Below are 11961 nucleotides of genomic sequence, written 5' to 3' on the forward strand. Positions count from 1 at the left end.
GGGGGGGTGCGGGGGGCAGGTTGCTCTCAGCAGCAGCTGTGGAGCTGTGAGGCCCACGCTCCCAAGAAATGCTTCCTCTTTGCTCATGGGCGCGGTGGGGTTTCACATAAATGCACGCAGACCCCGGGCAGGTCGGCTTATTGCCGACAGCACCCACCTCCGCGGAGGCGCCGGGGGCTCAGGGCAGCCGAACAGCTGGTCCTCTTCCCGTGTGCACGTCGCTCCCGTGTGCACGTCGCTCCGTGTGCACGTCGCTCCCGTGTGCACGTCGCTCCGTGTGCACGTCGCTCCCGTGTGCACGTCGCTCCGTGTGCACGTCGCTCCCGTGTGCACGTCGCTCCGTGTGCACGTCGCTCCCGTGTGCACGTCGCTCCGTGTGCACGTCGCTCCCGTGTGCACGTCGCTCCGTGTGCACGTCGCTCCCGTGTGCACGTCGCTCCGTGTGCACGTCGCTCCCGTGTGCACGTCGCTCCGTGTGCACGTCGCTCCCGTGTGCACGTCGCTCCGTGTGCACGTCGCTCCCGTGTGCACGTCGCTCCGTGTGCACGTCGCTCCCGTGTGCACGTCGCTCCGTGTGCACGTCGCTCCCGTGTGCACGTCGCTCCGTGTGCACGTCGCTCCCGTGTGCACGTCGCTCCGTGTGCACGTCGCTCCCGTGTGCACGTCGCTCCGTGTGCACGTCGCTCCCGTGTGCACGTCGCTCCGTGTGCACGTCGCTCCCGTGTGCACGTCGCTCCGTGTGCACGTCGCTCCCGTGTGCACGTCGCTCCGTGTGCACGTCGCTCCCGTGTGCACGTCGCTCCGTGTGCACGTCGCTCCCGTGTGCACGTCGCTCCGTGTGCACGTCGCTCCCGTGTGCACGTCGCTCCGTGTGCACGTCGCTCCCGTGTGCACGTCGCTCCGTGTGCACGTCGCTCCCGTGTGCACGTCGCTCCGTGTGCACGTCGCTCCCGTGTGCACGTCGCTCCGTGTGCACGTCGCTCCCGTGTGCACGTCGCTCCGTGTGCACGTCGCTCCCGTGTGCACGTCGCTCCGTGTGCACGTCGCTCCCGTGTGCACGTCGCTCCGTGTGCACGTCGCTCCCGTGTGCACGTCGCTCCGTGTGCACGTCGCTCCCGTGTGCACGTCGCTCCGTGTGCACGTCGCTCCCGTGTGCACGTCGCTCCGTGTGCACGTCGCTCCCGTGTGCACGTCGCTCCGTGTGCACGTCGCTCCCGTGTGCACGTCGCTCCGTGTGCACGTCGCTCCCGTGTGCACGTCGCTCCGTGTGCACGTCGCTCCCGTGTGCACGTCGCTCCGTGTGCACGTCGCTCCCGTGTGCACGTCGCTCCGTGTGCACGTCGCTCCCGTGTGCACGTCGCTCCGTGTGCACGTCGCTCCCGTGTGCACGTCGCTCCGTGTGCACGTCGCTCCCGTGTGCACGTCGCTCCGTGTGCACGTCGCTCCCGTGTGCACGTCGCTCCGTGTGCACGTCGCTCCCGTGTGCACGTCGCTCCGTGTGCACGTCGCTCCCGTGTGCACGTCGCTCCGTGTGCACGTCGCTCCCGTGTGCACGTCGCTCCGTGTGCACGTCGCTCCCGTGTGCACGTCGCTCCGTGTGCACGTCGCTCCCGTGTGCACGTCGCTCCGTGTGCACGTCGCTCCCGTGTGCACGTCGCTCCGTGTGCACGTCGCTCCCGTGTGCACGTCGCTCCGTGTGCACGTCGCTCCCGTGTGCACGTCGCTCCGTGTGCACGTCGCTCCCGTGTGCACGTCGCTCCGTGTGCACGTCGCTCCCGTGTGCACGTCGCTCCGTGTGCACGTCGCTCCCGTGTGCACGTCGCTCCGTGTGCACGTCGCTCCCGTGTGCACGTCGCTCCGTGTGCACGTCGCTCCCGTGTGCACGTCGCTCCGTGTGCACGTCGCTCCCGTGTGCACGTCGCTCCGTGTGCACGTCGCTCCCGTGTGCACGTCGCTCCGTGTGCACGTCGCTCCCGTGTGCACGTCGCTCCGTGTGCACGTCGCTCCCGTGTGCACGTCGCTCCGTGTGCACGTCGCTCCCGTGTGCACGTCGCTCCGTGTGCACGTCGCTCCCGTGTGCACGTCGCTCCGTGTGCACGTCGCTCCCGTGTGCACGTCGCTCCGTGTGCACGTCGCTCCCGTGTGCACGTCGCTCCGTGTGCACGTCGCTCCCGTGTGCACGTCGCTCCGTGTGCACGTCGCTCCCGTGTGCACGTCGCTCCGTGTGCACGTCGCTCCCGTGTGCACGTCGCTCCGTGTGCACGTCGCTCCCGTGTGCACGTCGCTCCGTGTGCACGTCGCTCCCGTGTGCACGTCGCTCCGTGTGCACGTCGCTCCCGTGTGCACGTCGCTCCGTGTGCACGTCGCTCCCGTGTGCACGTCGCTCCGTGTGCACGTCGCTCCCGTGTGCACGTCGCTCCGTGTGCACGTCGCTCCCGTGTGCACGTCGCTCCGTGTGCACGTCGCTCCCGTGTGCACGTCGCTCCGTGTGCACGTCGCTCCCGTGTGCACGTCGCTCCGTGTGCACGTCGCTCCCGTGTGCACGTCGCTCCGTGTGCACGTCGCTCCCGTGTGCACGTCGCTCCGTGTGCACGTCGCTCCCGTGTGCACGTCGCTCCGTGTGCACGTCGCTCCCGTGTGCACGTCGCTCCGTGTGCACGTCGCTCCCGTGTGCACGTCGCTCCGTGTGCACGTCGCTCCCGTGTGCACGTCGCTCCGTGTGCACGTCGCTCCCGTGTGCACGTCGCTCCGTGTGCACGTCGCTCCCGTGTGCACGTCGCTCCGTGTGCACGTCGCTCCCGTGTGCACGTCGCTCCGTGTGCACGTCGCTCCCGTGTGCACGTCGCTCCGTGTGCACGTCGCTCCCGTGTGCACGTCGCTCCGTGTGCACGTCGCTCCCGTGTGCACGTCGCTCCGTGTGCACGTCGCTCCCGTGTGCACGTCGCTCCGTGTGCACGTCGCTCCCGTGTGCACGTCGCTCCGTGTGCACGTCGCTCCCGTGTGCACGTCGCTCCGTGTGCACGTCGCTCCCGTGTGCACGTCGCTCCGTGTGCACGTCGCTCCCGTGTGCACGTCGCTCCGTGTGCACGTCGCTCCCGTGTGCACGTCGCTCCGTGTGCACGTCGCTCCCGTGTGCACGTCGCTCCGTGTGCACGTCGCTCCCAGGGAGGTCGCGGCGTGCTCCGACTTCACATTCTAAGATGAGTCATGACAGCGTCACTCAAACGCTGGGCTCCTTGTGAGACGTGAGTTTTGGGTCCTGAGGCCCCTCCCCCCCAGTCATCCAAGGCCGCTCTGCCCTGCGTTTGTTTAACCCACCGAATGCCGGGGCGGGTGTCAGTCACCTGGCGGCTCCCACTGGGCTGCCCAGTGACTGGACGCCACTCACATCTCTTCTCAAGGCCTCCAGGGACTCCGCCAGCCCCCTTTTAAAAAATACATTTTTGTTGGTGTCAGAGAGGAAGGGAGAGAGAGAGAAACATCAGTAATCATGGATCAACTGCCTCCTGCACGCCCCCCACTGGGGATCAAGCCCACAACCTGGGCCTGTGCCCTGACCGGGAATCGAACTTGTGACCTCTGGGTGCACAGGGTGTCGCTCAACCACTGAGCCACACTGGCCGGGGCTGGCTGTGGAGCTTTTCATTTTTGCCTGCGTGTCACCCAGCAACCTGCCAGCTCCCCGCTGGCTACTGCCTTATCTCGGACGGTTGGCCCCAGTCCAGCTGGTGGGGGCAGGGACAGGAAGGGATTGACCAGGGAACTTGTATGCATACGCGCGTAGCCCATGGACACAGACAATAGTGCGGTGAAGGCCTGCAGGGCGGGGCTGGGTGACAGGGTGCAAAGCAAAGGAGAGTGGGGGGCATCTGTACACTGTCATCAATAGAACATAGCCACAGCTGTTGTGTCTCAGTGGGTAGAGCGTCAGCCCACGGTCTGAAGGTCTCTGGGTTCGATTCCAGTCAAGGGCATGTACCTCGGTTGCAGGTTCCCTGGCCCTGGTCAAGGCGTGTGCAGGAGGCAACCAATCGATGTCTCTCTCACATGGATGTTTCTCCGTCTCCCTCTCCCTCCTCTCGCTCTAAATATCAATAAAAACATAGTAAAAAAACAAGGACCCTCCTGGGAGGAAGGGGAGCCCGGGTGCGGGCCCGGCGACCTCGGGTTTTGAAAGCGAGGCAGGACGGGCTGAGCACGGGCGTGGCCTCCTGGGTTTTTGCTGCTGTTGGAGGGAGGTAAACATCGTGAAGTTTTTGTGGGTTTTGTGTGTGTGTGTGTGTGTGTGTGTGTAATTTAAAATTTATTTTGAAAAATAAGCTTTAAAAACAAGAGAGTCAGAAAACATCTGTGGTTGGCTGGGATAGGAGTCCCTCCAAGGGGGTGCGTGGGAACGTTTGGGGTGATGGGACTGCCTGTGCTGACACAGCCGACAGACTGAATGTAAATAACTCAGTTTAAAAAACACACATATTTTATTGATTTCAGAGAGGAAGGGCGCGGGGAGAGAGATGGAAACATCCATGATGAGAGAGAATCATCATGGATCGACTGCCTCCTGCACGCCCCACACTGGGGATCGAGCCCGCAACCCCGGCCTGTGCCCTGACTGGGAATCCAACCGTGACCTCCTGGTTCATAGGTCAACGCTCAACCGGCATAACTCAATTTTTTTTTTAAAGGATAAGAACCAAAAATGTACCTGATGTGAAAAAATACAGAGCTTACGGCTTTCTCTTGGGGAGAGTAAAAAGTTACTGTGGTGTAGAGAAAGGAACCGTAAAGGAGGTTGATTCTGAAGGCGTGGTTGAACCTTGTTTAAAATATATATATATATTTATCCCTGCAGAGACCTAGCCTGATGACTGTGCGGCGTTTGTTTTTGCTGCTGTCCCGGGAGGCCGGCTTTGGGTCTCCGCCCCTGACAGCCACCCTCTGGCTCAGGGCGAGCTGGGGAGGCGGGGTCCCGGCCCCAGGGCTCCTGACTCACCGCCTGGCCCCGTGGCACCGGCCTCGCTGCTGACACGCGTAGGGTTGTCTGTCCGAACCTGCCTGACAGCCGCCATCTCCCGCCTTCCAGGGCTGCCGGCCAGACTCCCCGAGATCATGCTGGTGGGAGCCCAGTCCTTCTCGCCCGGAGGGCCCAATGGCATCATTCGGAGCCAGTCGTTCGCGGGGTTCAGCGGCCTGCAGGAGCGGCGGTCCAGGCAAGTCCGCGGGGCTCCCCCTGGGATGCGGCTGAGGAGGAGCTGCGCTTCGGTGCTGTGCAGAGCATCTGTGTGCACGCGGCCTCGTCAGCGTGCATGCGAACACACACACACACACGCATGCACACATACATGCACACATACACGCAACATGTCTTACTTTCATCTCTGCCTTGGAAAATATGTCAGCCACCCCAATGAAGCACTGTTGTTTCTTTTCTTTTTAAAAAAATATTTTTAATTGATTTTTAGAGAGAGAGGAAGGGAGAGGGAGAAAGAAATAGGAACATCACTGACAGGAACATCATCGACCGGCTGGCTGCCTCCTGCACACCCCGCACTGGGGATGAAAGCCGCAACCCGGGCGTGTTCCCCGACCGGGAATCGAACTGTGACCTCCCGGTTCATAGGTGGACGCTCAACCACGGAGCCACACTGGCCGGGCTGTGACGTTTCTTGTCTATCATTCAGCATTTCTCCTGCAGAGGAGGTGGTGAGATATAGGAAAAGCATTAGCCATTTGTCCTGCTTATGGCTCTTGATCACAAAGGTAGTCATTCACACCCTAGTCTAATTTAGTAGACGTTCATGCCTGATATTGCTGATGCACATGTTTTTTTAAGTCGGTGTATGTCCTTCTGCCTGTTTCTTATTTCCACCTGGGAGGGTGTGTCCTTGGTTTCCTGTGGGGTCCCAGTGACATGATACATTTTCACTCGGAGTGTTGTCACCTGACTGGAGGAAAGCACGGCCCAGCAACGCTTCCAGATTTCAGCAGTTACATCTACTGCCGAGAAACGCAGTGTGTGCTGGCTCAGCAGTGTCCTTCTCCCGGGAACGGTGCCTTCCCCCAAAGACACAGACACAGATCCGAGATGACTGAGAGGTGTTTGCTCCGTGGAATTCTTTTGGGCGCTGGAGCCACAATTTCTGCCCTGTCTCCTTTCACAGGTGTAACTCCTTCATTGAAAATGCTTCTGCTCTCAAGAAGCCTCAGGCCAAACTGAAGAAGATGCATAACTTAGGGCACAAGAACAGCAGCCCCCCCAAGGAGCCGCAGCCCGCCAGGGTGGAGGAGGTCTACCGGGCCCTGAAGGGTGGACTCGAGTAAGAGCGCCAGCCTCGCCGGAAGCCCACCCTTTCTCGTTCCTAACGGCCGGGGGGGTGGGGGAGGGCAGAGGAAAGACGAGTCTTGCGAGATCATTTTAAAATGTCCGTTTCTGTCGTAGATATCCTATTCTTCTTTTTGAAAAAATACATTTTTACTGATTTCAGAGAGGAAGGGAGAGGGAGAGAGAGATAGAAGCATCAGTGATGAGAGAGAATCATGGATCGGCTGGCTGCCTCCTGCACGCCCCACACTGGCGATGGACCCCACAACCCGGGCTGGTGCCCTGATGAGGAATTGAACCCTGACCTCCTGGTTCATAGGTCAACGCTCAACCCTGAGCCACGCTGGCCGGCATAGATATTTTATTCTTGCACCGTCATCGAGGAAGCCTTAGGTTAATCCCAAAGGTGGGACATTTGTTGGGTTCGAGGTGATGCCCGTGACAGTGAGGAAGGTGCAGTAGCCACGTGTTTACCTGGCCCCGGGGAATACTGGCTTCCGTGTAGCACTGTGCACAGGCAGGCCTGTTTCAGCGCTTGCTGACGACGGTTCTGGAACCTTCCCGGCTACATTCTCGGCCTCGTTTGCCCAGAACACACCTGAGCGACTGGGGAGCTGCAGCCCCTCGTCCCCCGCTGCCCGCAGAGCGAGCCCCGGCCCTGCCCGCGGAGGGAGGCCGGCAGCCCGCCCTGTCCGCAGCGGCGGGCGCGGGTTCACCGCGCGTCCTCTTGTGTCCGCAGCGAGTACCTGGAGGTCCACCAGACGGAGCTGGACAAGCTGACGGCGCAGCTGAAGGACATGAGGAGGAACTCCCGCCTGGTGGGTGCCCGCGTCCCGGGTGCTGACTCACGGGGTGTTTGTTTGTTTTAGTTTGTGTGTTTTTTGCAGGTTTGTTGTTTTTTGGGGTTTGTTTGTTGTTGTTTTCTGTTTGTTTGTTTTTGGCTAAGTGTCCTCTCCTACTGAATGGAGGTGGATACAAAGAAGAACCTTCCAGAAAAGCAGACCCACCCTGGCCAGTTTTCTCAGTGGTTAGAGCGTCAGCCTGCAGACTGGAGGGTCACGGGTTCGATCCTGGTCAAGGGCGTGAACCTCGGTTGCAGGCTCCGGTCGGGATACGTGCGGGAGGCAATCAATGGATGTGTCTCTCTCTGTCTCGCCCCCTCCCTTCCGCTCTCTCTAAAAACAATCAGTGGGAAAGTACCCTCGGGTGAGGATTAACAAAAACGAGAAGTACGCTTGCTGGCCTTTGAAATGACCCAGATTTGTCCTCTTTATTTTTTTTATTAATATATTTTATTGATTTTTTACAGAGAGGAAGGGAGAGGGATAGAGAGTTAGAAATATCCATCAGCTGCCTCCTGCACACCCCCTACTGGGGATGTGCCCACAACCCAGGTACATGCCCTTGACCAGAATCGAACCTGGGACCTCTCAGTCCGCAGGCCGACGCTCTATCCACTGAGCCAAACCGGTTTTGGAGATTTGTCCTCTTTAAAGCGAATGTGAGAAAACCCCACAGAACCGTACGGCTGGTCACTGCTCCCTGACAATGCGGGCACGCAGGCCCGTCCCTCTGTTATTGTCAGTAGCAGTCCTGCAGAAGGTACGTTTTAATTGTTTGTATTTTTCATTTCAGGGTGTGCTGTATGACCTGGACAAGGTAAGTGACCGTGCTGCGCTGGGGGGGACATGAACCCGAGGTCTCCTCTGAGGGACAGCGGGAGCCTAGAGCGCGGTGACTTTTCTCAGCCCAGAAAGCCGTGCCTTTACCTCTGAGTTTGATGAGTAGGTGCCGCGCTCTCCAGACCCCGTGATGCTTTCGTGGAAATGCCACTGGCTGTGGGCATCTCAGTGCTGAGAAGTTTAAGAGGTTCCCAAGCATTGGGAGGCCCTGCCCCGCCTTCTGTATAAATACCAGCCACCACTTCTCCCCAAATCAGAGACCTCTGATCGGAAAATGCACCGTTACCTTCTGCTCTGCCAGAGAGAACCGCGGTCGCAGTGATGCTGTGACACGGTTTCCTTGTCACTGAGAACCGGTGCTCTGCCCCCAGCGACAGGACCCCTCGAAGCCCATTTTCAATGTGGGTCGTTTTAGTCCACGCGCTGCTCTCTCCATGCCCGTGTGCGGCGCCCTTCGCGCTGAACCCCGGTGGGATCTGCTCGCGGACGTCTGAGGGGTAGTGAGAGGCAGCACGTGCAATAGTGTCTGTAACGGACGAGAGGCGCCCGTGACCCGCCGCGACCCTGTCTGACACGCACAGGCGTAGCGATCGGACGACGCACCTCAAGTTCAGAGACACGGAGTGCGGAGCGAAGGGCGTCCCTCTCCGAGCTGATAAAATGTGCCCGTTGTTGGGGGGACTCGGGTCTGTTCCAAGGTGATGCCGTCCCCACAGAGACCCAGTGAGGCCATCGATGGCCTCCCGGACGCGAATCACAGAGTCCCGAGGCCGCGCAGCCCATTTCTCAGCGTGTTTATCCAGGGTAGACGTTTAAATGCCCCTCAGATTCATACTGGAGACGCTAAGCCAGCAGAGACAGGAGAGGAGGACGGCGAGCACTGCGAGGGCCTCCCGACCACGAGAGGGGAGAGGTGGCCGGTCGCAGGCCCGGCCCGTCTGCGCTGTGATGACTGTCCTCGCTCACACGTCTCCCTTTCCTTCCAGCAAATTAAAACGATCGAACGGTACATGCGGCGCCTGGAGTTTCACATCAGCAAGGTAACTGCCGCCCCTGCCTCTGCCTGGTTGTCGGTTTCTGGTCAGCCCACCTTTGGCCTGAGCTTGGCCAGTAGTTCAGGGAGGATTTCTTTATTATTATTGTTGTTGTTATTGATTTCAGAGAGGAAGGGAGAGGGAGAGAGAGAGACACATCAATGATGAGTGAGAATCATGGATGGGCTGCCTCCTGCACGCACCACACTGGGGATGGAGCCCACAGCCTGGGCCTGTGCCCTGACCGGGAATCGAACCGTGACCTCCTGGTTCAGAGGTCGACGCTCAGCCTCTGAGCCCCGCGGCTGGCTGGTCCCAGCATCCTTTCCTTTCCCAGCCCTGTGACGGGCTTACACGGGGCTGCCACTCCCCTGCAGTCCCACTCATGACCCCGTGACCGGGGCAGATCTGAACCGTGCCCTTTCTGCGAAGCCCGCTCAGTGGACCCGTGACGTCCATGAGGTGTTGGTGGGGCCGGCGAGCTCGGACAGGTTGCTCTGTTTAGTTTGAAAAACAGCAAGAAGGCAGCTCCGGACGAGGCAGGCGGTGTTTCTCCATCTGCCCGTCCCGTGGGTCCTGCGGTCTCGGAGGCTGGGAGTGCTGTGGGCGGCAGGTCCCTGCAGGCTGCCAGCAGGCCCATCTCACGGGGCGAGGCAGCTAATCCGCTCACTTGCTGAGGCACCGCTTGGCTCACAGACGCACGCAAAACCATCCTTCCTCCTGGAGCGTGACTCCGTCTGGCTCAGAGAGGCTGACACGTAATGAAAACAGAGAACAAACTTCCCTCTAAATCCGCGGTTCTCAACCTGTGGGTCGTGAGCCCTTTGGCGGTCAAACGACCCTTTCACAGGGGTCGCCTAAGACCATCCTGCATATCAGATATGTACATGATGATTCATAACAGTAGCAACGTGACAGTTATGAAGTAGCAACGAAAATAGTTGTATGGTTGGGTCACAACATGAGGAGCCGTATTTAAAGGGCCAGAAGGTTGAGAACCACTGGTCTAATGCAAAGGAACAGACTGAGCCGCTCAGGCTAACGCAGGGGCCGGGCGAGCGGGTTACGGTCATAGAGACACCGGTGGGGACAAGGGTTGAGGGGCGTCTCCGGGGACCCAGGGGACACGCCCAGCTGGCGACGATGGCGGCGCCGTGCGCGTGTTCCTGCATGTTGATGGCACACGGCCCGCGTCAGAACGCTCGGGCCAGTCATTTGAAAGTTCAGATTCCGGCCTGGCCCTGACCCAGTGAACCCACATCCCAGAACCCGCAGGCCGGGGCCTGGGCTCCCGCATTCACCCCGCTCACCAGGGTGTCTCCGCTCCGCTTTAGAGCGCGGCCCCCGCCCTCCATGCCCGTCGCCAGCCCAGAGACGCCGTCAGCAGACAGGCCGCCCCCAGGCCTTGCCCCCTCTTTCTTTTTGTTTTAATCCCCACCCGAGGGTGTTTTTCATTGACCCTAAACCAGCGGTTCTCAACCTTCCTAACGCCGCGGCCCTTTAATACAGTTCTTCATGTTGTGGTGACCCCCAATGTCATTGTTACACATTGAGCATCATTAAAGCATGGTGATGAATCACAAAACAATATGTAATTATATACTCATTGACCCTAAACCAGCGGTTCTCAGCCTTCCTGACGCCGCGGCCCTTTAATACAGTTCTTCATGTTGTGGTGACCCCCAATGTCATTGTTACACATTGAGCATCATTAAAGCATGGTGATGAATCACAAAACAATATGTAATTATATATGTGTTTTCCGGTGGTCTCAGGCGACCCCTGTGAAAGGGTCGTTCGACCCCCAAAGGAGTGATCGAACCCACAACCTGGGCATGTGCCCTGACCGGGGATCGAACCCACAAACTTTTGGTGCACAGGACGACGCCCCAACTCACAGAGCCACGCCCCAGGGCCAGCCCCCCCCCAATCACGATCCATCGGCCCCCAGAGCGAGAGGCGGTCTGCTCCCCGAGTGGGGCAGCTCCTCTTCGCAGTGGCTGTTGGCCTGAGGGCAGCGTCTCGGTGGTTGTGGAGCCGAGAATTCACCAACACCCTTCGCAGTAAGAAGCCTAGAGTTCCCCTTTAGCAATAAGCCAGCCTGGGTGTGTGGCTGTCACCTGTGACGCTCTCTTACAGTAAAATGACGATGGCGCGTACAAGTCTTCACCCTGCCCGGCTGCGGGGCTCGGGGGCTGAGTGCCAACCTAGGAACCAGGAGGTCATGGTTCCATTCCCGGCCAGGACACAGGCCCGGTTGCGGGCTCCATCCCCAGTGAGGGGTGTGCAGGAGGCAGCCCTCCTTGATTCTCTCTCATCATTGATGTTTTTTTCTCTCTCTCTCCCTCTCCCTTCCTCTCTGAAATCAATAAAAATATATATACATTTTTTAAAAAAACAAAGTCTTCACCTTGGAGGGAAGCTTATAACCACCCCTACTTCCTGTGTGCAGAGGAGGCACCAGCATTCATTGCCCCACACCTGTGGCGCGTACAGGGCCCACACTGTGGCGTGTACAGGCCACGCCTGTCTGCCATGGGCCACCTGCATGCCGTTCCTTTTCACCTTCTGCGCTTGGGAGAGCGGCTCGGAGGACAGTCGGTTTTGACGTGGAAAGGGGCCCTCGTAGCGAAGGCCACAGTGACGGCTTCCTTCTGAGAGGCTGCCCTTCTCCCGGAGCCCCCGTGAGCTCAGGACCAGCGAGTCCGAACCACGGGCTCAAGTGCCATCAGGACTCAGCGCCCTGGCCTTCCCGCTTGATCCGGCAGGTGGACGAGCTCTACGAAGCCTACTGCATCCAGAGACGCCTCCAGGACGGCGCCAGCAAGATGAAGCAGGCCTTCGCCTCGTCCCCCAACAGCAAGGCGGCCCGGGAGAGCCTGGCCGAGGTGCACCGGAGCCACAAGGAGTACACGGAGGTGGGGGG

The 11961-nt window shown here is 59.8% G+C and overlaps 1 protein-coding gene across 5 annotated transcripts in view; it reads left to right on the forward strand.

The window, feature by feature from the left end:
• The first annotated feature begins 4908 nt into the window (after window positions 1-4908).
• FAM65B (family with sequence similarity 65 member B) overlaps window positions 4909-11961 on the forward strand; it is a 37482-nt gene continuing 30429 nt past the window's right edge. For 2 of the 5 annotated variants that reach the window (XM_006762913.2, XM_006762915.2), the window contains exons 1-6: window positions 4910-5207; window positions 6159-6314; window positions 7059-7137; window positions 7955-7978; window positions 8988-9041; window positions 11804-11953. In XM_006762913.2, coding sequence (XP_006762976.1) covers window positions 5107-5207; window positions 6159-6314; window positions 7059-7137; window positions 7955-7978; window positions 8988-9041; window positions 11804-11953 — 564 coding nt within the window. In that variant the 5' untranslated portion in view covers window positions 4910-5106. Of the gene's footprint in view, window positions 5208-6158; window positions 6315-7058; window positions 7138-7954; window positions 7979-8987; window positions 9042-11803; window positions 11954-11961 lie in introns of all 5 variants that reach the window. The other 3 variants (XM_006762912.2, XM_015563379.1, XM_006762914.2) reach the window with 3 other exon arrangements.

The sequence above is a fragment of the Myotis davidii genome, unplaced genomic scaffold, assembly GCF_000327345.1.
Source record: "Myotis davidii unplaced genomic scaffold, ASM32734v1 scaffold217, whole genome shotgun sequence".
Lineage (NCBI taxonomy): Eukaryota > Metazoa > Chordata > Mammalia > Chiroptera > Vespertilionidae > Myotis > Myotis davidii.